Source organism: Sinohyriopsis cumingii, chromosome 12 (assembly GCF_028554795.1).
Source record: "Sinohyriopsis cumingii isolate HCF-2022 chromosome 12, ASM2855479v2, whole genome shotgun sequence".
Classification (NCBI taxonomy): domain Eukaryota; kingdom Metazoa; phylum Mollusca; class Bivalvia; order Unionida; family Unionidae; genus Sinohyriopsis; species Sinohyriopsis cumingii.
Genome location: NC_142972.1, coordinates 17,970,955 through 17,995,505, shown reverse-complemented (window position 1 = coordinate 17,995,505; position 24,551 = coordinate 17,970,955). Strand labels below are relative to the sequence as shown.

Here is a 24,551-nt window from a genome sequence, read left to right as displayed (position 1 = left end):
GGAGATTACGACCCAGTTACTTTAAATAGCAGATATCGACCAGTACATAAACAGTGACCACGTGATCTGACGTAATTGTCATTCACAGAAATGAATGTAGTATCTAATAAGGGGTTTTCCCCGAAGGTGGCGCTACGAAAACCAGCTTAAAATGGCTGATGTTTACAGCAGACGTCAAAAGGCACTTCTATGGGACTTTTGTAGAAGCGTCAAAAGTTGCTTCGATGCGACTTTTGTAGAGGCATCCAAAGACGGTTGTATGAGGTAATGGGTTAAACAGTGGATTTTGATGACGTCACCAAATATGAATATTCCTTGCATATTTAATCACTTGCACATAAATTACACCTTTAGCAATTCCTTGACGATTTGTAAAAAAAAAAAATTCTTGTTAATTGCAGTGTACTAGGAATGTCATTTGGAAAGAAAATGTAAAAGAATTTTATGACCTATTTTTAAATTTGATATTTCATAGTGTTGATTAAAATTTCTTGGTACTATCTACCATTTTTGACGATAAAATGAGTGATGCATCAGAGTTTCTGTTACCAATTTTGTTCGTGATTTTCTTCAAGTTCAACAAATAGGGATAAATTTTTGGGGTATTTTCTGGTTTAAAAAATGGGATCCACACCTGACCATGTGTTATAAGTGGGTTGTTGAGGGAGTGGTGTATGTGACAGTACTCTAGAACAAGCTTACCAGCCACTAATGTAAAAATATATGGTCATTTCAGGTAAAAATGGTGTATTTTATGCAGTATAGTGGTGCAAATTGTGATTGAAAAGAGCTATTCTTTTGTTGGATTTTTTTAATTTCTAAAGGAAGAAAGATGCTAAAAATATGGATCTACTGAGGATACCATGTCACACCAAAAAGTATTATGAAGAAATTTCCAAGTAGACCCTTCTGCTTATTTTTTTTTCAACACATATTAAAAAGAATCAAATCTTCAAACCTCCTTCCAAACCTTGTGAAAAGTTGATTAGATATATAGGCAGTTGGGAGGAAATGAAAGAGAGAAGAATAAAAATATTGAAAAATCAGTTATCTTTCTTGGTTTACAGAAATTTGAACTACCAGTCAATATCTTCATTAAACTATTGTTCAATAGATTGATCTTGGAGAAATTAAGGTAGCAAGCATTATTTAATGGGTTACTTTTAAAGAGAGCATGGTCTCCCATGTATCATTTAATAGATCAGCAGTTGATTTTAAATAATCAGTTTAGTAATCTGTACAAGGGTGTATGATTATCTTTGACCAACTTTCCTTTTAATTACATCTAATACCACAACAGTAAACTGAATAAACTGCGCTTTGGTGAATTTTCCATGAACATCAAGCATAAATGTTTATCTTTTTATATATTATATATTACATTTTATGGGCATAATCAGTTTCTCTCTCTCATTCTTACTAATATTACTGAAAATCATGTTTCTTTAAATAGCCATGTCCTGGGTTGATGGGAGTCAAAAATCATGTTTTTTTAGATAAACCAGATTAGGGGGTTGGTGAGTCAAAAAATTATGTCATGTGATGCATCTTTTGCTGTCAGATATGCAATACACCTGACACATACATGCCAACCATTATGCTTTTGGCATAATTATTACGTATTTCTTCACCGAATTAGGTTTTATGCTTGCCTGTATGTGGATTATGCTTTTTTGGTAGAGTGAAAAATAAAATAAAATTAAAGCAGTAAAAAGTTGTTTTGTCATTTATATTATCACCTCTTTAAATCCAGTCATATAAATGTGAGAATATTCTTGAAAAGATAACTTGCATAAGAATAGCATAATAGTACGTTCCTTATTTGCTATTTATAGCAACTGTATATGACCCATTTACAAGAAAACATATGGGTTTCTTCAGATATGAACTTTTCCTCACAGATTCATTGTATTGATAAGCTAGTTTGTTATAAGACCAGACTATAATTTTAAAGAAAATGGCGACACACGTTAAGGTGCAGGTTGTGGATGTTCTATAGCAGAATATGTTAGATGGATCTTTTCAAACTGCAGAATATGTCAGATAACAAAAAAAGGACAATTCAACACTGCTTTACAAACTTTAAAAGAAGATTGTGAGAGTAATGTAATACAGCATCTAGATTAGTGACAACTCCAACTCCTTCCTCAGCATCATGATTAATGATAAACTCTTCTTGGCAGAACCAGGCAACTTTACCACATGGGGTCAATATCCAATCACCTTACAGACTATGCCATCTAAATCTGCCTGCTTGAGGTCAATAATAAAACCAATCCCACCTGTTATGTAGAATTATGGGCCAACATACATTGATCAACATTCCAAATGGCATCTCATGACATCAGTACACTGGCACTCTTAAAGCTGAGTCTACCCATAGTGCCACAATTCAACTAGCGCCCCCGATGGCCAGTTGTGCCACAGTATCTATACTGAATATGGGCGCTGTAGAAATAGTCCTGAAGATCCATTACAAGTTAAAAGTCAGTGTATCGAGAGAGATCATGCCTCTTCTTACCCCTCAGAGAGGGACTGGACACCATAACTGTTCTAAAGACAACCTCCAATTACCCACAACAAGGAGCTAAATTAAATACAAATACTAAATACAGCAGTCACCAAACTCTCAGTCAGTCTAGTCATGGAAATCAAGAAGTTCAAACAATGCATCTGAACCCCCCACTTGTCAAAATCAACAACATAGTTAAAGACAGATCTCTTCTCATAGGATCATCAATAATCAAAGGATTAAGAACAAGAGGGTTATATAAAACTGACATAAAAACTCATAGAGGTGCTACTATTAACACTATTACAGAAAAAATATTGGAAATGGATATGTCATCTTATCATACTGTAATTCTTCTCATTGGTGGCAATAATTACAGTAATGGCCAATCTTTGAAAGGCATTGAGGATGATTATGAAAGTTTGTTGTATGCCATCAGGTCCAAAAACACAGAATGTAAAATAATCATCTCAGGTCTACCGCCAAGAAGGGATGCACTTATGACTCAACTAAATGACACCCTAAGTATGTTGTGTGAAAATTTCCAAATACTCCTTGTTCTGCAATACTGGACTTTCTTCAAAGACAATCGAGTGAACCAACAATTGTACCAGCGAGACCAAATCCACTTGTCCAACAGAGGTACTGCCATGCTCCTTAGGAATATAGACCAGTACATGAGACTTATAAAAGGGGTTAGGCATGAGTCAGACAACTGCTTGTATTGTGGAGAGCACAGTCATGTAACACAGCGGTGTCTGCATGGAAAACAGATTCGCTGCCATCTTTGTAACGAACTAGGACATAAGCAAAAGTTGTGCACATACCAATAGGTAGAAGGCTATGATGTACAGGCCTATGCAACACATATCCAGCAACAAAATGCATTAGAATATGTGTATACTTTTAAATGCAATAATTATAATTCTATAAACAGGTTTCAGGCACTATCTGATTTGTGTACAAAGTGCAACTGTTCAAGTTACTTCTCCCTCTGAGGCCCCCCCAAGTGTCTAATATGTCAATGTCTTCTTGTATGTATGTAAATCAGTCTCATATTGAACATTCTCAAATATCCACTACATGTGGTCATGGTACAACAGATGGATCTTGTATGTTATCTTCTTCATATGTTTATGTAAATAATCAAGGCAATGTAAAGAAATCTGTCAAGTCTAAAAACAATACATTGCATACTGCCTTGTCTGAAGATCAATCCTCTGCTCAAAATTGTCATGTATTTGGCCTCCTCAAAAGAGGTCTGCAAGTAATCAACCTAAATATTCAACACATCATCCCTAAACTGAATGAGATAAAGTTAATATTACAGCAAACTAGATCAGTCAATATTCTAGGTCTATGTGAAACCTTTCTTTCTGATGATACTGATGATTTGGCTCTCCAAATACAGGGGTTCAACTTTGAAAGAAAAGATAGGGAATACATGGGGGGTGGGGGTATTCTTCTCTATGTAGACAGTTCCATTAGTTATAACAGACGTGTTGATCTAGAGACTATTGGGGTAGAGAGTATCTGGATTGAAGTAACCCTTGCCCAATCAAAGCCAATACTCTTATGTTCGGTTTATAGGCCACCTAGTTCCACAGCTGATTGGATTGATAGATTTGAGGTTCAAATTCAAAAAGCATTACTTAAGGAAGATTTAGAAATTATCATATTAGGTGATTTTAATATTGACTATATGAAAACTCCACCATTAACATGGATAAGTAGCTTTGAAACTTACAACTTTACTCAATTAATTAACACCCCAACTAGAGTAACGGATAAAAGTGCTACTATCATTGATCATGTCTATACTAATAAACCTGAAAACGTAAGTGAAATTAAGGTACCAGTGTATGCACAGAGTGACCACTACCCAGTCTGTATAATTAGACATGTTCTGAAATCATCTAAAAATGGCCAACACATTGAAATACAATACAGGGACTTCAAACAGTTTGATGAGGAAATGTTCTTAAATGATTTAGTTTGCAAACCTTTCCAATCAGTCTGCACTATAGCTGATGTCAACACTGCCTTGGACAAACGGTATCAGATGTTCAATGCAGCCTTAGACAAGCATGCCCCAATTAAAACAAAAAGGGTTAAACACCAAATTACACCCAAGTGGATTACCCCTGAGATCAATGAGGCTAGGCACCTAAGAGATAATTTCCACAAGAAAAAAGACATGAAAAGCTATAGAAAGTGGAGAAATAAAACTAAGCACCTGATAGATAAGGCAAAAGAGAACTACTATAAACAGGCTATTAATGAAAGTAAGAGTACCAAAACATTGTGGAAGCATCTAAAAGAGCTGAACCCACGCAAGAACAGTTGTCTTCCCCCTAGACTTAAGCAAAATGATGATATAGCAACATCTGTACAAGACATTGTGGAAATGTTCAACAATTTCTTCATAAGCATCTCCAGTAAGAGTATTCAGAACCAGGCTAACATCCTAATTGATGCTCTTCTATTATTTATAAGAGCTAAAATTCCTGATGATAATTATTTTTCAATAGCTAATGTAAGTGAAGCTGATGTTTTTGATATGCTAATTAAGGTTAATATTAATAAATCCTCTGGATTGGATGGTATTGGTCCACGAATTCTTAAAATTGCTGCACCAGTAATAACAAAGTCACTAACGCATATCATAAATTTAAGTATAATGAGTGGTAATTTTCCAGAAACATTGAAATGTGCAAAGGTTACACCTATCTTTAAGAAAGGAGAAAAGGAGGATCCAGGAAATTACAGACCAATATCAATTCTACCTGTATTGTCAAAACTATTTGAAAAGCATGTAGCCATTCAGGTCATTAATTTTTCGAAACATACTCTCTATTTCATAAAGCTCAATCAGGATTTAGAAAGTACCACTCGTGCCAAACAGAACTTACCAAATTAATTGATCTTTGGCTGAAGGAAATGGATAATGGACATATGACTGGGATTGTTTTCCTTCACTTCAAGAAAGCCTTTGATCTTGTTGATCATGAAATTCTGCTGCAAAAGTTGAACTGTTACAGGTTTGACAATCCTTCTTTAAACTGGTTTAGATCATACCTAAACCAAAGGTCTCAACAAGTAAGCATTGGCAATATTAGCTCTCAAACTCGCACTATTCATTCAGGAGTCCCTCAAGGCTCAGTTTTGGGCCTTCTCCTCTTCCTTATCTATATCAATGATCTACCATTAAATAATGAATCCACAAACACAGATTTGTTTGCAGATGATGCAACCTTGTATACATCTAGTTCTGATACTGATGTTATCCAAATGAAATTAAACTCAGACCTTATCAGAGTCCAAAACTGGGCACAACAAAATAGGATGGTAATTAATGAAGGTAAAACAAAATGTATGATTTTGGGGACATCACAAAAGCTACACAAGTCAGGGAACCCAAAACTGTCTCTTGCAATAAATAATCATCCATTAGAAAATGTCAAACATGAAAGGCTTGTAGGTGTGTCTGTAGATAATAATTTATTATGGAATGAAGATATTGATAAGCTTTGTAAAACACTGTCATCCAAAATTGCCCTTCTCAGCAGAATCAAGAAATATTTACCTATGGAAACTCGCAATCTATACTACAAGTCATATATTCTTCCAACAATGGATTATTGTTCTAATGTATGGGGAAACTGTGCCAAATCTGAGCTTGACAGGATTTATAAACTTCAGAAACGAGCAGCACGTGTAATTTTAGATGCATCTGTTGATCATCCCTCAAAAGCATTATTTACAGAACTCAAATGGTTCACAATAATATATGACAGGATAGATTTTCACAAGGCAGTTCTTTTATATAAATGTCTACATGGAACTGCACCAGAGTATCTTCAAGACTTATTCAGGCCTTTTTCAACACAATACCAGTTGAGATCAATATCACATGGAAACCTTCTAATACCAAAACCAAGAACAGAGCAATTTAAAGAGTTTTCAATACAGTTCTGTGGAATGAGCTTCCACTACATGTAAAATCTGCCGAAAATATTAGAGTATTTAAGAAAAGACATCATGAGCATGTATGTGTTTCTAACAGATAATGGAATTTAGCATTTTAATACTAAACGTGTTAAAATAAACAGTAATTATTGCCATCTTCATATAATGTGCATTGTTATACTCTCCTTAAGAGGGCCTCAAGGGAGAATAGTCCTTGACTAATGAGTCACCCTCTATAAATAAAGCATTATTATTATTATTATTAATAGAACGCTGGCACTTTCTTTCTGGATAGTGTTATTCATTCCACATATCAGGAAATAATGCCAAATCAAATGAATTTGCAATGCATTTTGGCTCACAAAATTATGGTTGTCATCACAAGCACTGCATTTCAACAAAACTGTTACCAAACTGTGGGATGGAGGTCAGAGTCAAGTCCACTTCTCCAGCTTTTATCTCGGAGATCTTTGACTTTGAAAGGTTCAGTTCTACCTGGTAGTACCTATAACCATGGGCCATCATATTACCTGTCTGGGTCATTCAACAACTTCATAAGGACTTCATAAGCGGTCTCACATACCTTAGGGAACCAGATATTACCTCTCTGGGGTAACTCCTTCCACTTCTTACATATTCTCCTAAGGTATTATGATCAGGTAACATATGTGAAGAAGAAACCAATTTTTTCCAGTAAAAAAATGTTTCTGTAATAATACTTAATCTGATCTTAATACACATTCACCCTTGCAGCCTCCCCACAGTTACATTCAAATGGAGAGCATGCTTTATGCTACAGTATTAACTGAAGTATTCATGGGTTTGGTATCAAGTGGAGATCATTCTAACTGCTGACTTGGTGGACAGATAACTTTTAACATTTTAGCTAAAAGGTTTTTAGCCTGGGAGGGAGGGATTTGTGAGGTAATAGTGGTTCTCCTAAAGTATTATGATCAGGAAAGTATTACTGAAGAAACATTACTAAAAGAAAAAATTGGTTTTATGCTGACTTTTAAATGATAAAAAGTACAACTTATTTACTAGTATATGATGTTAGTTGATGTAGTTTTAATTTATGAACAAAATCACTACCATGAGAGTTATTCTGTTTCAGTCTTCATAGATCTAAGCAGGGGAGAAGAAGCTGCATAACATTATTTATTTATTCAGCTGAAGTGTCAGTCAAGCCTGTTGTCTAATTACCAGTAATATATCTGTAATTTTAATGAGCTACCATGAATATGTAGTCACTTGGCCTGAAGGGATATGTTACCTATTACGACTCAAGGGTCTTAAGCTATGTAACAGAAAAGCAAAATCAATGAGTTTATTAAAATCCAAGCAATAATGTATTTCCCTTGAGTACAAAGTGATAATTTAAATGGAGCTTACAGTTTTGTGAATTACATTCAGTGTTGTCAGAAAGGTTATATCACAAGACCCAAAAATGTAGTATTCCAAATGAATTCCAGTATTGAATGTGCTGGTGTGCCAGTTGTAATGGATGAGTTGAAGTGCCAGTACTCAAAGATGAACTGATGTGCCAACAGTCTTGATATATCTAGATGAAAGCCAGGATTGATAATAGATATTAATGTTTAAGCAATACCTGCTGATCTCTCTCTAGCTTCAGTTACAGTTTACCTACCAGCTGGGCTTCCCCCAGGTTCAATAATAAATGATCTCAACTGGGCTTCCCCCAGTCTCACCACCAGGTACATTAATGTGATGTAAACCTGCTGAACTTTGATAAAAGTGCATACACTGACAGTGGAACATTCTTGTCAAATGTGTTAGTATCCACCTAGTTGGTTTTATGAGGGAATGTTTATGAAACAAATTTTTGATGCACTGATTTTTACAATTAAAATTGTTTACTTTTGAAATCTTTAAATTTTTAAATTTTAATTATTATGCATTTTACAGAGTATTAACAATGTTGTGCAGTTCTTCATTTTCTGTGCCTTCCATTAGGCAGAGCATGTTTGATTACAATGTTGTTCATCCATCTCTTATTGATTTTATTTCTGCACTTCAGTTATTAAAATTTACAATTATCAAATTGTGTGGATGCCTCACGCTTGGTTTAAGGAAGATCTTTGTTAGTTTTGGGATCAAAAAACTTCAAAGATCAAGCTAAGTATGACTGAAAAAAGAAAAATGCTTTCCACAAAATGGTTCAAGTTAGCACCATCTACAGTTACCAAACACTGGATTGCTTACACTTGGGGTTAGGAAGAACCCTTTCAAATGATCAAAAGTCAATATCTCTTTGATTGAAAGAAAAGAAATTGTTTCAGAATAATAACTCAAGTTCTTCTTCATCTGCAGTAACCAGACTTTGTACATGGCTTGCACTATGGATAAGAAAGAATCCTATTGATTTTTGGGCTTATAAAGGTCAAGGTAACACTAAAAGAATACAAATAGGTTTAACACAATAACTTGAGCTGTTCCATCATCTACAGTTTCCAAATTTTGTGCTGGTTTGCATTTGGTAAAAGGTAGAACTCTTGTGATCTCATCAAAATGTCCAAGTTCAAAGTCAAGGCTGGAAGAATGAAAATGGTTTCCAAACAGTATCATACATTCCACATGACATGCCTCAACAAAAGTGCGTGGTTGGCTTGCACTTGAGGTGATGAAGAAGTCTATTGATTTGGGGACCAAAGGGCCAAAGTTCAAGGTCACTAACTGAAAGAATAAAAATGGTTTCACACATTAACATTAGTTCTATATCAGCGACCTGGCACAAGCTTCATGGACTGCTTGCAGTTGGTGTAGAAAAGAAGCCTATTTATTTTCAGGTCAGAGGATTAAAGGTTAGTGTTACTGTGAAAGAAAATAAGGGATTTCTGTCTGTTATTTAAATAGAGGACTATCAAACATCATAAGCCATTCATGGTACTCTTGTTACAATTTTAGAAGTTTAATTTCAGTACCATGTATCCACTGTTGTGCTGATTTGGCATTATATGCTAATACATGCATGTTCTCTTCTGACAGCTCTTCTTGTGCCTTGCCACAAATTTGGTAGGGACAGAGAGAGTGGTTTCTTAATCCAACAAAGTAATTTCATCATATTCATTTTCTCAGATATTGCCAATTGCAGTCATACAGTTTAGTGTGCTGATTCATATTGGCGAGTTTAATACCATTCCTCAAAAATTAGGTAAAAGTACATATGTTGTACACCTTGGTGTCTGGTTAAAATTGTTTATTGGCTTTTCTCTTTTTCTATTATGTGTGCTTGATTACTTCTTTTTTGTAGGTCCTTGAGGAAGCCAAAAGATTGTTACTATGGTGTGCCACACCAGATGCTGTGGTGCGACTTGAAAGATGTGATCTGGCCCCACCGGAGAAAATAATGCTGAAACAGGTGTACATGATGGAGCAGTGTCATAACAGTTTGGCTCAGTATCTGCATTTCAAGCTGGAGACAGAGAACATATCAGAGCTGTTTGCACAGGTAATGCTAAGGATATTCATGTTTGTATACACAGTCAAACCTGACCTTATGGTCACCTGTATATAGCAGTTACCCGGACATAAAAGCCATTCTAACTGGCTTGATATCTGCATTTCAAGATAGAGACAGAGAACATATCAGAGCTTTTGCACAGGTAATGCTAAGGATATTCATGTTTGTATACACAGTCAAACCTGTATATAGCAGTTACCTGGACACAAAAGCCATTCTAATTGGCTCATTATCTGCATTTCAAGCTTGAGACAGAGAACATATCAGAGCTGTTTGCACAAGTAATGTTAAATACAGTCAAACCTGACCTGACAGTCACCTCAATACGAAAGCCATTATACTTTTCCCCCAGCATGTGTATATATATATATATATATATATATATATATATATATATATATATATATATATATATATATATATATATATGCATATATATATATATTGAGAGACCATTATTTTTGTGCAGGCAGGGTGGTCTTTCAAGACAGGTTCTACTGTGTGCATATATATATATATACACACATACATACATGTCCCATTTGTAATGGTAGTAGTCACCTGCCTTCTGCAGTCAGTAGCCTGGTGTCTCCTGTGATTATTTTAAGTCGGTGATGATTAAATTTATAGAATATGTTAATGTAAGTGGGATGCAGTAATCTTGTGTTGGACATAAATTCGGGAGAGAACAACATGTGTGCTTTATGATTTTTTGAATAGAGTACATAAATTAATCTTGATAACAAAACAAGAAGAAGAATAACAATAATATTGAGAGATCCATTGCATGGTATTTGTTCAGAAACCAATTTTGAAAGGTGAACCTGTATAAAGAGTTCATATATTTACAAAGGCCAGTTTTCCCTATTCTCATAAGTGTCTGCTATTGACAGGATCAAACTGTAAACTTTATGTTAGACTATGAACTTCAAGTTGTTGCATGAGGTCTGGAGGTTCTTAAAGCATATGAACAAGTTTTGGACCCAGTAAATAACTTTCTTATGCTTAGTGTTACAGCTTTAATAACATATGTTGGATTATATTAAATGTAAAGCTCTGCTTTGTTCATTTCAGAATATTTTTTAAAAATCAGTCAAATCTAGCGTTGGTTTTTTTAGTTTGGATTTTTTGTTTTGTTATTTAGTATGTGTTTATGCTTAACTAATTCTGTTTACTCCAAGCTCGATATTTTGGTTGTTAGCTTGTGTTCATGCTTTAATAGTTTTGCTGCCACCAGACTAAGCCCGTCATGATATTCTAATGTTGAAATAGAATGTACTTGAAACTTTAAAATATGTCTTCAAAATTACATGAAAAAACTGCATGAAATTATCAGTTATTCCTGTGATTGATTTTCAAGAAAAATTGATTACATTTAAGAGTCAGAATTTTAGTTTTTATGTTTGGAATCTTATTAGATCCCACAATTTAAAATTAAGTTCTGAGTTTGATATTAAAATACTTTAAGTATTTTATGAGTGATGAAGGTGAAATCCTTAATATATAAAAAATTTGTGCAACGACTCTACTGACTCAGGATTGTAGAATCGCCCTGCATATTTTAAGAGGCAACTAATGGTAGCTGCCTGTTCCCCTGAGAAAACCTTGGATTTTCTAAAGCAATGTAGTTTTATAGAAAAATTTGACCCTGTATCTTAAGGATTTTACATTTCTGGATTATTATTTTGTTGAAATACCTATTGTAGAATTTTAACAGCTGTGCCTTTTGTCCTCCTGGAGTGCAATTTTGCTTTTATTCAAACAGGTTAGGCTTCTTGAAGTGTTTTGTTTACTTTGGATGAGAATGACTTATTGGAAGCTCAGCATATCAACCCTTCCATATCCATCTGCATGTCCATACAGCCATCTGTCCATCCACATACTAGATTAAGATAAATGTTAAAGTTCTTTTTATTACCCTTGTTTGATGTTGTTGATGTTCTTTACTGTTCGGCCAAATGAAAGGTAGACTTGACAGAAGGGGAGTCTCTTGTTTGGACCATTTTTTTTACCTTTACCACTTTTGCTGTGTAACTTTTGCTTGATGCTGTGTAAAGTCAGGATTGTGGCAGTGTACCATAAAACCCATACATACATATACAAATTTAAAACAGATGAATTAAGACAAGTAATAGATACAATATATGTAAATGTGGACTAATATTTTTCAGATAACAACCCACTCCAAGCTTCTGTCAACAGCAGACAAGTCAGATATACATCAGGCAGTGGGAATTCCACCTGAGAGGATTGCACTGGAAACTCTTCAGTCTTTTGACACTGAGCAGCAGTTCAGTCGAAAAATCAGGTAAAACAATACACATTAAGATTACATATTTCATGGAGTATACACTCCTTAATTCAGAAAGTGAGCCCTACTGTGAATTAAATAATATTGTTATGCCCCCACTTTGATAGCAGAAGGTGGCATATTGTTTCATTGCTGTAGTCTGTGTCAGATAGTCTATATGTTCAATCTCTTTTAGCATGATAACACAAGAACTATGTAACTTAGAGCCATTCAAGTTTGCCTATTATATTATTCTCAAATGTAGACCATTAGAGCAATATTTCAATTTATATTTCAATTTTTGTCCATTTTTTAATTGTATGGACTATTATGACTACAGCCTTATTAAGCAAAAGTCATTGGGTGTAGAAAAATTAAATTTGGTAGGCATATTTTTATTCATATGTAGCTGACATAATTAGATTTTCAGGTCATTTTAACCATTTCTTAAATTTTAGCTCACCTTGCCATAAGGTCGGGTGTAGTTTATGATATGGTCTTGCACCAGTTGTGCATTGTCTATCAAGCTTCCATGAACAGATTTTTACAAGAGATGTCAATCCATCTTGGATATATCTGCCCTATACTTTAAATAAATAAACATGTCACAAAGGATTTAAAGTTTAATACAAATGATGTCATCTTAAAACTATATGACTTGAGCTATTACTAAATATAAAAATCTTGAAATGACTTCTCAAATATTGTTCAACAGAATTTGAGACAATTTAAAAGAAAGTCAAGTAGAAATGGATTTAATTTTCTTACAGATGATGCTGATCTTCTTGCCATTACTTAAAATAGAAAACCATTAAAATAAATTCTTCTAAAAAAGAAACTGTTACGCAGAATTGGACCCAATTTTGACAGAAAATATTCTAGCATGAAATCCTTTAAATTTTGTATAATTGATGCTGATCCACCATCAGTTATGACCATGGTTACTAAAATTAGAAAAACTTTTACATAACTTCTCAAAAGTGCGGAACTGAATTTGACCAACATTTACATGTATTATTGCCCCTGATAGTCTGTCCTCCTAAGTTTGCTATTTTGGGACATAGTTTTACCAGTGGTTGTTGGATTTCAACAAAATTGAATATGTAGCTTTATGTTGACTAGACCTCAAATAAGTTTGCTTTCCATCATTCTAGAAGATCATTTACAGGAGTTATGACTCCTGATTGCTTGCCCATCTCACTTTGGTTCCACAGCATGACTTTACAGAAACAGTTTGATTTCAATCAAATTTGGTATGAGGCTTGATATTAACAAGTCCTTGAATGAATACTATCTACAGCATTCCATGAAATATACAGGAATTATGGCCTATGATTGTACATTTTCTGACTTTGGTTTCACACTAAAACAACTAATAAGCATTTGGTATTTCCCTAACTAGCATGCCCTACACATCGAGGAGAACTTGAACTAGTTTTATTTAAAGCATTCCATGCCATCATTAATAGAAGTTGTGGTCCCACATTGCCTGGCATCCATAATTTTGCTTTCTGTTCCACATCTTTACCTAGAATTTCTAGATTATAACCAAATTTGCTAGTTAATTTTAGATTAGTGGGATCTGCAATTTTCTTCTACTTTCCAGCTTTGAATGTGAGCTTAAAATTGTTGAACTCTTGCATGAGTTTGATTACCAGGGCATGCCTTCACTATTGTGTAGAGTTATTGTTTGTTGGACATAGTCTCATTTGTAACTCTATAAATTTCCTGTTTTTAAGACATATCCGCTTAACAATATGGGGTAAGCAAGGCCCTTTGCACTGGACTCATTGCTAGTAGCTTTAGTTGGTATTGTCTATCATGGCAAGGTCATAATGATATGTTGTGGGAAGATAATACTGTAAAGGTCAAGGAACAATGTTCATACAACCTTGACATATCCTTGAATTTTAGGGGTTGCTTTAAAAACTTCAACTTCACCTTGAAAAGTTTTCACTTTTGTTGAGGATCTTCTCTGATTTTACTAACAGGTCTTTGATTTGATATGAAGGAATATAAAATGGTTGAACTGAATAGCATACATCACTTTCAGAATTCAAAATTTATTTATTCCTGTATTTTCCAAAATATAATTAATAAATAAGTACAGTGGGATAAAACTGAATGTATCAAAAGGAGCATAACACTGATAGATATCATATGGAGTAGTGTCCCATTGCTTTTATGGCACATTAATCTGTTTTGTATCTACCTTTGTGTCTATTTATGCATTGAATAAGGTGGATGAAATTAAATTTCTGTAACAAAAATAGTACTCAGTGAAAACCTACAGAAATCATTTAACCCATTACCTGATGGAGCATAGTGAAAAGTGCAGCACGCTATAAATAGAACACCTATTACCTAGCAGACCGCTTCCACATAGGCATGCCTGTGAATTGTTAAGCAATTTAGTGGTGTTACGTTTAACAGCAGTTTTAACCATTTTACTTTTTAGGTAGAGATCTATTATATGTGGAAAAATTGAAGAGTAAAGTCCGATTGTTATAGCTGTGTAATTATTTTTCACAGAAGAATATTTTATGTGCTTTAAAATCGAGAGAGAACTTGTTCACCGTCATATCAGTGAGGCCGCATGACCGACCGTAGCTGCCATTTCCCATACTCGAAATTTACACGTTTTTCGTCTGCGTCTACATCACTAAGTTATCTGAATTTGATAATCAATAAAAACTAATTGCTGCTTACATAAATATCAGAGCCTTTACCAAAGTTATTGAATCTTTCGTGGTTGTGATTCTACTCGTGAAATCTTCGTAAGTACTGAATGAAATCCTGCCTGTGAATTGTTAAGCAATGTAGTGGTATTACGTTTAACATCAATTTTAACCATTTTACATTTTTGGTACACATATATTATATGTGGAAAAATTTAAGAGTTAAGTCCGATTGTTATAGCTGTGTACTTATTTTTCACGGAAGAATATTTTATGTGCTTTAAAATCGAGAGAGAACTCGTTCACTGTCATGTCAGTGAGGCCGCGTGACCGACCGTATCTGCCATTTCCCATACTCGAAATTTACATGTTTTTTGTCTGCGTCTACATCACTAAGTCATCTGAATTTGATAATCAATAAAAACTAATTGACGCTTACATAAATATCAGAGCCTTTACCTAAGTTATTGAATCTTTCGTGGTTGTGATTCTAATCGTGAAAACTTCGTAAGTACTGAATGAAATCCTGCCTGTGAACTGTTAAGCAATTTAGTGTATGTTACGTTTAACAACAATTTTAACCATTTTACATTTTTGGTACACATATATTATATGTGGAAAAATTTAAGAGTAATGTCCGATTGTTATAGCTGTGTAATTATTTTCCACAGAAGAATTTTTTTATGTGCTTCAAAATCTTGAGAGAACTCGTTCACCATCATGTCCGTGAGGCCGTGTGAACAACCGTAGCTGCCATTTCCGATACTCGAAATTTACAAGGTTTTCGTGTGTGTCTATATCACTAAGTCATCTGAATTTGATAATTTATAAAAACTAATTGCTGCCTACATCAATATCAGAGACTTTACCTAATTTATTGAATCTTTCGTGATTCTAATCGTGAAAACTTCGTACATACTGAATGAAATCCGCAGCTGCCATTTTGGAGACTGGAGATTACGACCCAGTTAGCAGATATCAACCAGTGCATGAATAGTAACCACGTGATCTGACGTAATTGTCATTCGCAGAAATGAATGTAGTATGTAATAGGGGGGTTTTCCCTGAAGGTGGTGCTATGAAAACTAGCTCAAAATGTCTGATGTTTACAGCAGGCGTCAAAAGGCGCTTCTATGCGAATCTTGTAGAGGCATCAAAAGGCGCTTCCATGCGAATGGAGTAGAGGCATTCAAAGACGCTTGTATGAGGTAAAGGGTTAAAACATTTCCAGGGATGTACCAATCAGGATGAAGAATATATTTTCGTTAACTGATGCAAAATTTCTTGTCATGTTTAGCTTCAGTGTTAGACGTTTAGGTCTTAGATACTAGAGTTCATAGATGACATATGAAAGGTTCTTGTTATGTATATTTGATTTATATTGTTTGTTTTTTTTTTTTTTTTCATTACATGCTATTATAATGTAATATTGCACATTGGACTTGACATTGTCCAAAACTGAGTTCATTTCTGCTTGACCTGAATTGACTTTATTCTGTAAGCAACTAATACATAGCTATATTATTCTCTCTGAGTATGGGTTTAATGTCAGTATTATTATTATTAGAAGTAACTATGTTTATTTGGGTCTAGATCTAGGTTTTGAAATTTTCTTAGTGTATTTTACATAGTCAAGTTCTGGTTTTTTATTTTATTAACATCATGATCATTCTAGAAGGTTATTTTCCATAAGGTAATAGACTTTTTTTTAATAGAAAATGCTAATTGTGACCTGATGTCAAGTAGAGAACTGTATAATCTTGTAACTGAAAGGATTTTTCAGTTGTATTATATGTTTAGTCCAGTATTTCATTCAACAAATTACTGTTGACACATCAACACCATACAAGCTACCAAAGGCACATCATTGCCTTCAGTGTTTGGATTTATTCTGGACTTCTACTGAATTTTATTCAGGACTTTAAATTATTAGGACTTGTTTCTGTAATTCTTGGATTATTTTGGAATTTAATAAGCAATACTGAGAGTTCTTTTTTCTCATTTTTTTAGGGAAATAAATTATTTGTTTAATTTTACAAATCTTGTTGCATTTCACTCTTTTGTCTTACGTATTTTAAGAGCATAGACTTGTAATAGTTCTCTAAATGATTAAATGGCATGAAGAGAGCATACAAATCAATTCAAATGACAATTTTCTATTTTCACTGTCTCAGATCTTTCTTGGAGTCAAACCCTTTGGAGAAATTACTACTTATAGTACAGTGTGACTCGGGTGACACCAGTGCCAACTTGGTGGCCTCTGCCAGGTACTGTATCTTGGATGAGTACCAACAGCTAAAGAACAGCCATACAGCTCCTTGCCATGTGGTTTTCATCATACAGCTGCCCAGGATTGCAGGGGGGTGCTTTACTGGATTCCAGGTTAGTTTTCAAGGAACTGGTTCAGAAACAATATAAATGTGAGCTGGCCTCATATTCTCAACATTGTTTGAGGAAGAAACTGGAGTTTCATCTACAGATCCCTCTGGATATGTCAGGTACACTTGGACATAACATTTTATCAATGAAACTTAGTCTGCTGATAGGGAATGATAATAATAATTATGATAATCATAATCATAATAATAATGATGCTTCCCAATCTTCATGATGGAAGAATTGGGTAAGTCACAGTCAGGGACAAATGTTTTTATTGCATTCTAATTTCGAAGTATAATTTTCTTAAACATCATCTCACTGTTGGATCTTGCTCAGTACTCTTAATAACAACTTTAATTAGGGCATAGTAAGACATTTTTTGTGTGGAGTGATGTCCTTGTGTATACCTGTTGGTGTGGATTCAAGTTATACAAGGTTCTTGTTAAAAGACTTCCTTTCTTATATGTTTATCATTTAATCTGATGTATTTCCTAGTGTTACATCTCTATAGCATCGTAAACTACATAATAAGAAAGAGTACAAAACAACAAGTTTTGTATAATTAAAATATTAATTTATATTGCTAAAATATAAGGTGAAAAAGTAAAAATCGCTTACAGTGTGGTGAATGAATTCCTAAAATCCTAAACATTCTATCAATTCCAATAGTTCTGAGTAAATGCAAATGAGTTGCAAAGGTATTCTGAATGATCTCACTACTGTATTGATGTGTCAACAGTACAGAAGAAATCACTGTTATAATCCCAGAATGTCTTTAAATGAATTCATGGTAATTCCAATACAGCTATAAATCTAAATGTCCTTGAACAAATTCACAGTGATTCTGTACAGCTGTCCAAATAGTCTTTAAATTAATGTTAGAGTACTATAATTCCAATCAATGATTATTAGACCAATATCACCATTAAGAATGCTTAACTCAGTGTAATAATTCACTTACATAGAAAGGCAACACACAGTGGTGAAAATTAAAATACAAGATTTTGAATGAATCATTCTTGGTATTTCAAAATAATGTCAGTAAACAAATCAGCCTGGTTTACACTGGCTAATCAAGAAATAGATCAAGAGCCCTTTTCCAGAAAACTCACAAACTTTCTTCACGTCACGTTATGTTTACCTGAACTATTCTACTCAGCCTTGAAACTTATGAATGAAACAATATATGCACTATACATGACTCATCTCTAAAGTGCAGACTACAATCAAAGGACATTACCATTAAAGCTGTCATTAAATATATGAGCCTTACAAAAACTAATATTATGAAAATAATGCACATAATATAGTCAGTGTTTAAAATGATTCAGTCTCATCTCAGTGTGAATTTTAGTTAATCACCTATACTTTTGCCACAAGATGATGCAGTACTCTTATCACAGAGGTAATGGATCAGTCTTTGGAGCATTCACTGATGGACTCTCTACTTCATCTACCCAAGAATAAGATGCAGACAGTTTAGTGTTCATTTCCACCTCATTTCAGTGCGGTCTCTGGCACTCTGTCCATATTGATGACCTGAGGGCACAAGATGAAGAGATGCCCTCCATAATGGAGATGCTTGGCAAGTCAGTGGGCACTCTGATGGAGAGAGCAGTGAGTACTAAGCCTGCAGACACAGCTGACATGGAGGTGGAGGAAGTGTACAGGACCAACAGATTTGGTCACAGTTCTATTGCCATGGAAACTAATGACATAAAAACTGAAAGGAATGATACGGAAATCCCAAGGTAGGAGTTTTATCTGTTGTTTGATGACTAACTGTTATGTTGAATCTCATTATTCATTTTGTATGACCCACATGGATATAGGAATCTCTCTGGTATCTGTTTGTTTGTCCTTCCATCCACAGCCGAAGATTAACCTCAGTATTAAAGTTTGTTACTTTCAGTACCATTTTGAAACATACCTTCAGTATGCATTTATCTTTATCTAAATAAATGCCCTCCATATGGAAGCTTGAGGGCATTCTCAACCTGCAAGCTATGGACAGCTTCTTTAACTTTTTTATCACCATGGTTATTGTTATACTCTCTTCTTCTTCCCATTGCTCTATCTCCTAATTTCTTGGGTTAAAGCTCACTGAACAGTGTTGGTTCTAGGGTGCAGGAATGCATGATTCCCATGTTTTTCATCCTGTTGGGTCAAATTAAAACACTAGTTGTGATAGAAAAATCACTTATAGTTCAAGATTGTTGCATTTTCCTTGATTCAGTGTATAATGGAATTCATATTTTTCGGGTTTTTGCATGCATGTTGCTCAGAACCTTTATTTTGTACACATTGTCAAGGATTACCAACTCTTGTCAGAAACATGATTTATAACATCTAGGACTTATAAGCAGGGATTCTGATAATCCAGCATTCTGATGGGTTATGACAGAAAAAGCCCACTTACATCATATAGTGATTGCTTAGCCTGTACCTGTACAAAAACTTCCGCCCTGACTTTAACCAGATTCCAGGTGGAATTTTAAAGCGGATTTCCCTTAAAGCTTAGATTCCACTTATTATAAATTTTAGGTGGGTTCAGGGCGGATTCAGGGCAGAATACAGCCCGAAATATGCAAATTAGTCCGCCTATTACTAAGCGGAATTTGTTTATTCCACCTACTAGGCGGAATTGGTTTATTCCGCCTACTAGGTGGAATTTGTTTATTCCATCTACCAGGCAGAATCTGTTTATTCCGCTTATTTAGCCTAGATTCCCCTTATTATCACTTTTAGGCAGATTCAGGGTGGAATATTGCTTGAAATTACTGTTACTAGGCGGAATCTTTATTTCTGCCTAATTACATGGAAATACCTGCAGAAACCCCATCCAATAATGAAAATGTCAAGGCAGATTTCATGTTTTTTTAAGCATTTTCTGCCTAAAACCATAAAAAATATACTTCAGATTTCTATTATGTATTAAACTGCCTAATGATTTTTTTAGATATTATTGGGAATCAATGATAAATATTCACAGTAATATTTAAAATGGATCATAAATTTTATTTTGACAGACATTATCAAATAAGATTTAGGTTTTACTTGTCCTAAGGGGCAATGCCATTTTCTTTCTTGCATACAAAATTTAATCCAACATGGCATCACTTAGTAATATTCATTTCACTTTAAAGTTTGGTGAGATTTCACACATATTTTGACCAAAACTTCCATTGAAATTATGTTGAGGTCTCACTCAAATTTCTTTGAAATATTTGTGAGGTTTCACAAAAAAAATGACTACAACTTTTGTAAGATTTCACTAAAATTTTGATCATTATATAGTATTTTACTGAAGTTTTTGTTTGTGTTTCAGACATTTCAAAAGAAATAATGGATATGAATTAAACAGGACTTTATTAACCAAGGTGATATTTAAGTGTGCATGAAAACAATGATACTGATGTTGTAATTATATGACATCCAAGGCAAGAGAAGTGGGAGTTAATACTAATAAAAACAATAATAATAATAATGACTTTATTTAGAGAAGGTAATTCAATTAGTTACATAACTAATCTACCTTGAGGCCTTCTATCTGTGATGTACAACATATACAGTATATACAACATGATATGAAGTATCTGACACTAAACAATTAAGAGGTTTTAAAAATCAAAGTATCAAGTCTGGAACATATGCAAAGGCATCTGTGAACACATAAACATATATAAAATATTAAATATTAATCTGCATTGAAAAATTCTGCCGTGAAAATAATGCAAAATTACAGAAAAGCATCCATCTGAGACAATTTGATTATGAGAAGAAGAAAAGCTAGGAGCCTGCCTTATGTCATTTGTACTGTAGACTGGATTTTTGATTACACAAACTATGATTCTGTTGTGGTCTCTCGAATTAGTCCTTGTTCCAAAAGCAGCCGCGAAAAACGTTTATCATGATATAATAACTCTTATTTTATACTGAATTCCAACACACCAAGAATATTTTGATAATATACACAATAATGCCTCACGAGATTGAAAGTAGATTCTACTTTTTGGCCAAGAAAACTCTGCAAAGATATGACTATCTTTGATAGACATGGATATCTGGCAACAATTCCCACCAGTGATCTACACATTGTCCCTCCTTAAATTCTGAAGTTAATCAGTTTGGAGTTGTATATTACTTCGAAATCGTCCCAATTCAATTCCTTGTCCTATTTAGCACATTAGCCGCTACTGTAAAGCTCTTTATGGCACAAAAAGCAAAATGCTTGTCCTGGCGTTCTGTTTTCATACAGATTGACCAGTTATGTTCCCATCAAATTTGCATTTAGGGTATTCTCATTGCTGCACATTTTTCAAATGGTTATTCAATCTCTCGTCCTGCTCGAAAATTTGAATTGCCATGCTTAGTAAACATGCTCTTTCCAATCAGTTTCCGTTACGCGACGATTCATTGGGCAATTACAAAATGTTGACCAATCGGAAAGCTTTATACAACGATCCTCAGTTAAACAATAAATGGAACAAATACTTACTTGAAAGCTCGTTGTGGAATGGGACCAGATAGAGCATTATTTAAAAAAGAGTTTCGGAGACGATATTAAAAAATGGGTCCATAGCAAGGAAATTCAGGTCAGGAGAAAAGCGAAATTATGTTTTAAAATGGAAAACAAGATGAAAACTTGTTCAAGGGCAGTTAAATCCAATTGAAGTTAAATAAAAATACAACAATAACAACAACAACAAATTTGAAAAAGAAATTTAACAAGGAAAGCTGTGGAAAGAAGTTATTAAAAAAATTGTGTCCAAAATAAACAATAAAAATTTACAGCTATCAGAAACAGGAAATAATTTTAAATGCTGCTGAAAATCATTCAAATTGTACCAGAAACAATAAATTTTATTATATCTTATTGATATTTTTATTGAACTGTCAGTGATATTACAATCACAAAATATCACTATATTTTCAGTCATTTAACTTTACAGACACACAAAAGCCAAGTCCTAATTATGCCTTCTTTAACTGATGTAAATGACTTAAGTTCTTCATTCCGCCTAGATGTTGGTTAGAAAATAAACTAAGTCCTGATTCCTCCTTTCATATAATAGATGCCAGTGACTAAGTTCCTAAGTGGGTGGAAAATCAACCAAGTCCAAAATTACGCCTAAAGATGTATTTATAGCAGGAATTTGACAAAAGTCCATCTTAGAGTTAGACGGACTCTTAGATGGATTCATCTTTGACTTTTCAAATTTTCCATGTCCGCCTTTGTAGTAACCAGATTTTTAACATTTTAGGCAGATTCTGCTTGGAGTCTGCTTAAGTTCCAGGTGGAATCTGCCTAATTATTTCGTACGGGTAGTCTGTATGTGGAAAAATGTAGAAAAGTCAATTTTGCTAATTTTTCAGAAGACATTACATAAAACAATTTTAGAAAGTTCAGAAATTCCAACTCCTAAGAATGCTGGTTATCCAGTGGAAAATCAGGCATTAGGATCTGAAGCTTGGTGAGTAGTTGTAATTCTTTAGCAGCTGAGACTGTGCTGCCATTGAAAAAAGTTAAATGCGATCATGTATTTCGAGCAAGTGGACCAAGAAATGGCTGTTTCTGTTGAAAAATGATAAAAGTATGCTATGTGATATATGTGTGAAGTATTGCAAAAATGCATTCATTGCAGGATGCACAAATTACCAAATACTGTACATTTTCAGTTGACCTATATCGTAAAAGAATGAGAAAATTTCCAACAGAAAAACCTAGTCTAACTGTAAACAAGACTGGCCTTGAATTCAAATGCTACATAAACATTCGGTTTACAACCTCCAATCATGGACAAAAGTTAGCTATGTAATCATTCTGTTTACAGAAGTTAGCTATGTAAGCATTGTTTAAACAACTTGGTTAACTGGGGCCCCCAATCAAATATGGCTGCTGTTACTTAAAATAGAAAAACCTTAAAACTACTTTGTAAAACAGTCATCAGAGAGTGACCAGATTTGGTGGACAGCATCATGGAATGACTTTTAGATTTATGCCCATGATGTTGGATTTCTTCAGACATGGTCACCATTGCTACACATACACCTCTTCCTCGAAAACTCGTGCACAACAGGGTCCACAAACATAGACCGCACTATAAGCGAGGTGCGAGTTACGAAGGGACCTCCAAAAATTGAAACTCATTTTGACATTGAGAAAATGGGGGGGGGGGCAGCATTAGGGAACTGGGCTGTTTAATGACTGAATCCTCATTTTACAATCACGTTGATAATAATTTTTAATAATGCGCTTTTTCTAATGAAGTTCGTTATTCTGTTTAAATAACATTTTTGTTTTCTCTAGATATCCAACATATGAAAGATCGTTCCAACTGGTTTGAACAACCATCACGTGTGCGCGAAAAATCTGTGTGTTACGTAGCTGCTTTTTGTTTTCCTGATGAGTCTGGTTCCCGTAGTGGTATTTAATAGTATCTTGCCAAATTGGTAGTACACGTTTGGGAACTAGACTAGGTGTTTATTTTGTGACACGTCTACATCGAAACTCAATTTTTTATTGTTCAATTAGTACAATGTTAACGTCGTGATTTCATTGGAAGTAATAATTAAATTTCTTATCATCCCTGAGGATACCTCTAAATGCCAATTCAAGAATTCTCTGAAGCTTGCCCACAATGGTCCGTATCTGTGAAATCAAGCTCTTTATTTTACAAAGTATTCTTTTCACTTTGCTGCCTTGTTATCTTTGATCACAGTTATGAAAGAGTCGGTTAATTTAAGGTAGTTTCTGTTACATACACAATAACGTTTATTACAGTGTTCGATTGATCAAACGAAGTGAGTTCACCTGACATACGACTGAGGCCACTAGATTTTAAGTTAGTCCAATTTTTTTGCTTTTTAACGTTTCTTTTATTCCACCTGCTTTTTTTTAATTCAAAAGACATAATTAACGTGATAATATAAAGGAGGCCAGCTTTTAATTCAGTGCAACAATACAACAAATACTTCTGCAAGTCAGTTATCAAAACACGGTCGGCACTTAATTAGGTTCTCAGAGAAACGCTCGCGGACATAGCTGTTATGATAGATTGACACATTTTATGTTTAATTACAAGAGGACACATTGCATTTATGACGATTACACTTATAAGGAACTAAAAGATGGAACTAGAACACAAATTTCAATTGATAAAAAATTATTTACTTTTGTATTTATTTATTAAAGTATTGCCTCCACTCGGCGTAAGTGACATTTTCATTTATCAAAATTTC

At 34.2% G+C, this 24,551-nt stretch overlaps 1 protein-coding gene across 1 annotated transcript in view; it reads left to right on the top strand.

The window, feature by feature from the left end:
- Positions 1-24,551, top strand: part of LOC149786041 (E3 ubiquitin-protein ligase rnf213-alpha-like) — a 165,428-nt gene that overhangs the window by 12,519 nt on the left and 128,358 nt on the right. Inside the window, exons 5-8 of the mRNA XM_089976323.1 lie at positions 9,753-9,950; positions 12,134-12,270; positions 17,105-17,312; positions 18,816-19,060. Coding sequence (XP_089832449.1) covers positions 9,753-9,950; positions 12,134-12,270; positions 17,105-17,312; positions 18,816-19,060 — 788 coding nt within the window. The remainder of the gene's footprint in view (positions 1-9,752; positions 9,951-12,133; positions 12,271-17,104; positions 17,313-18,815; positions 19,061-24,551) is intronic.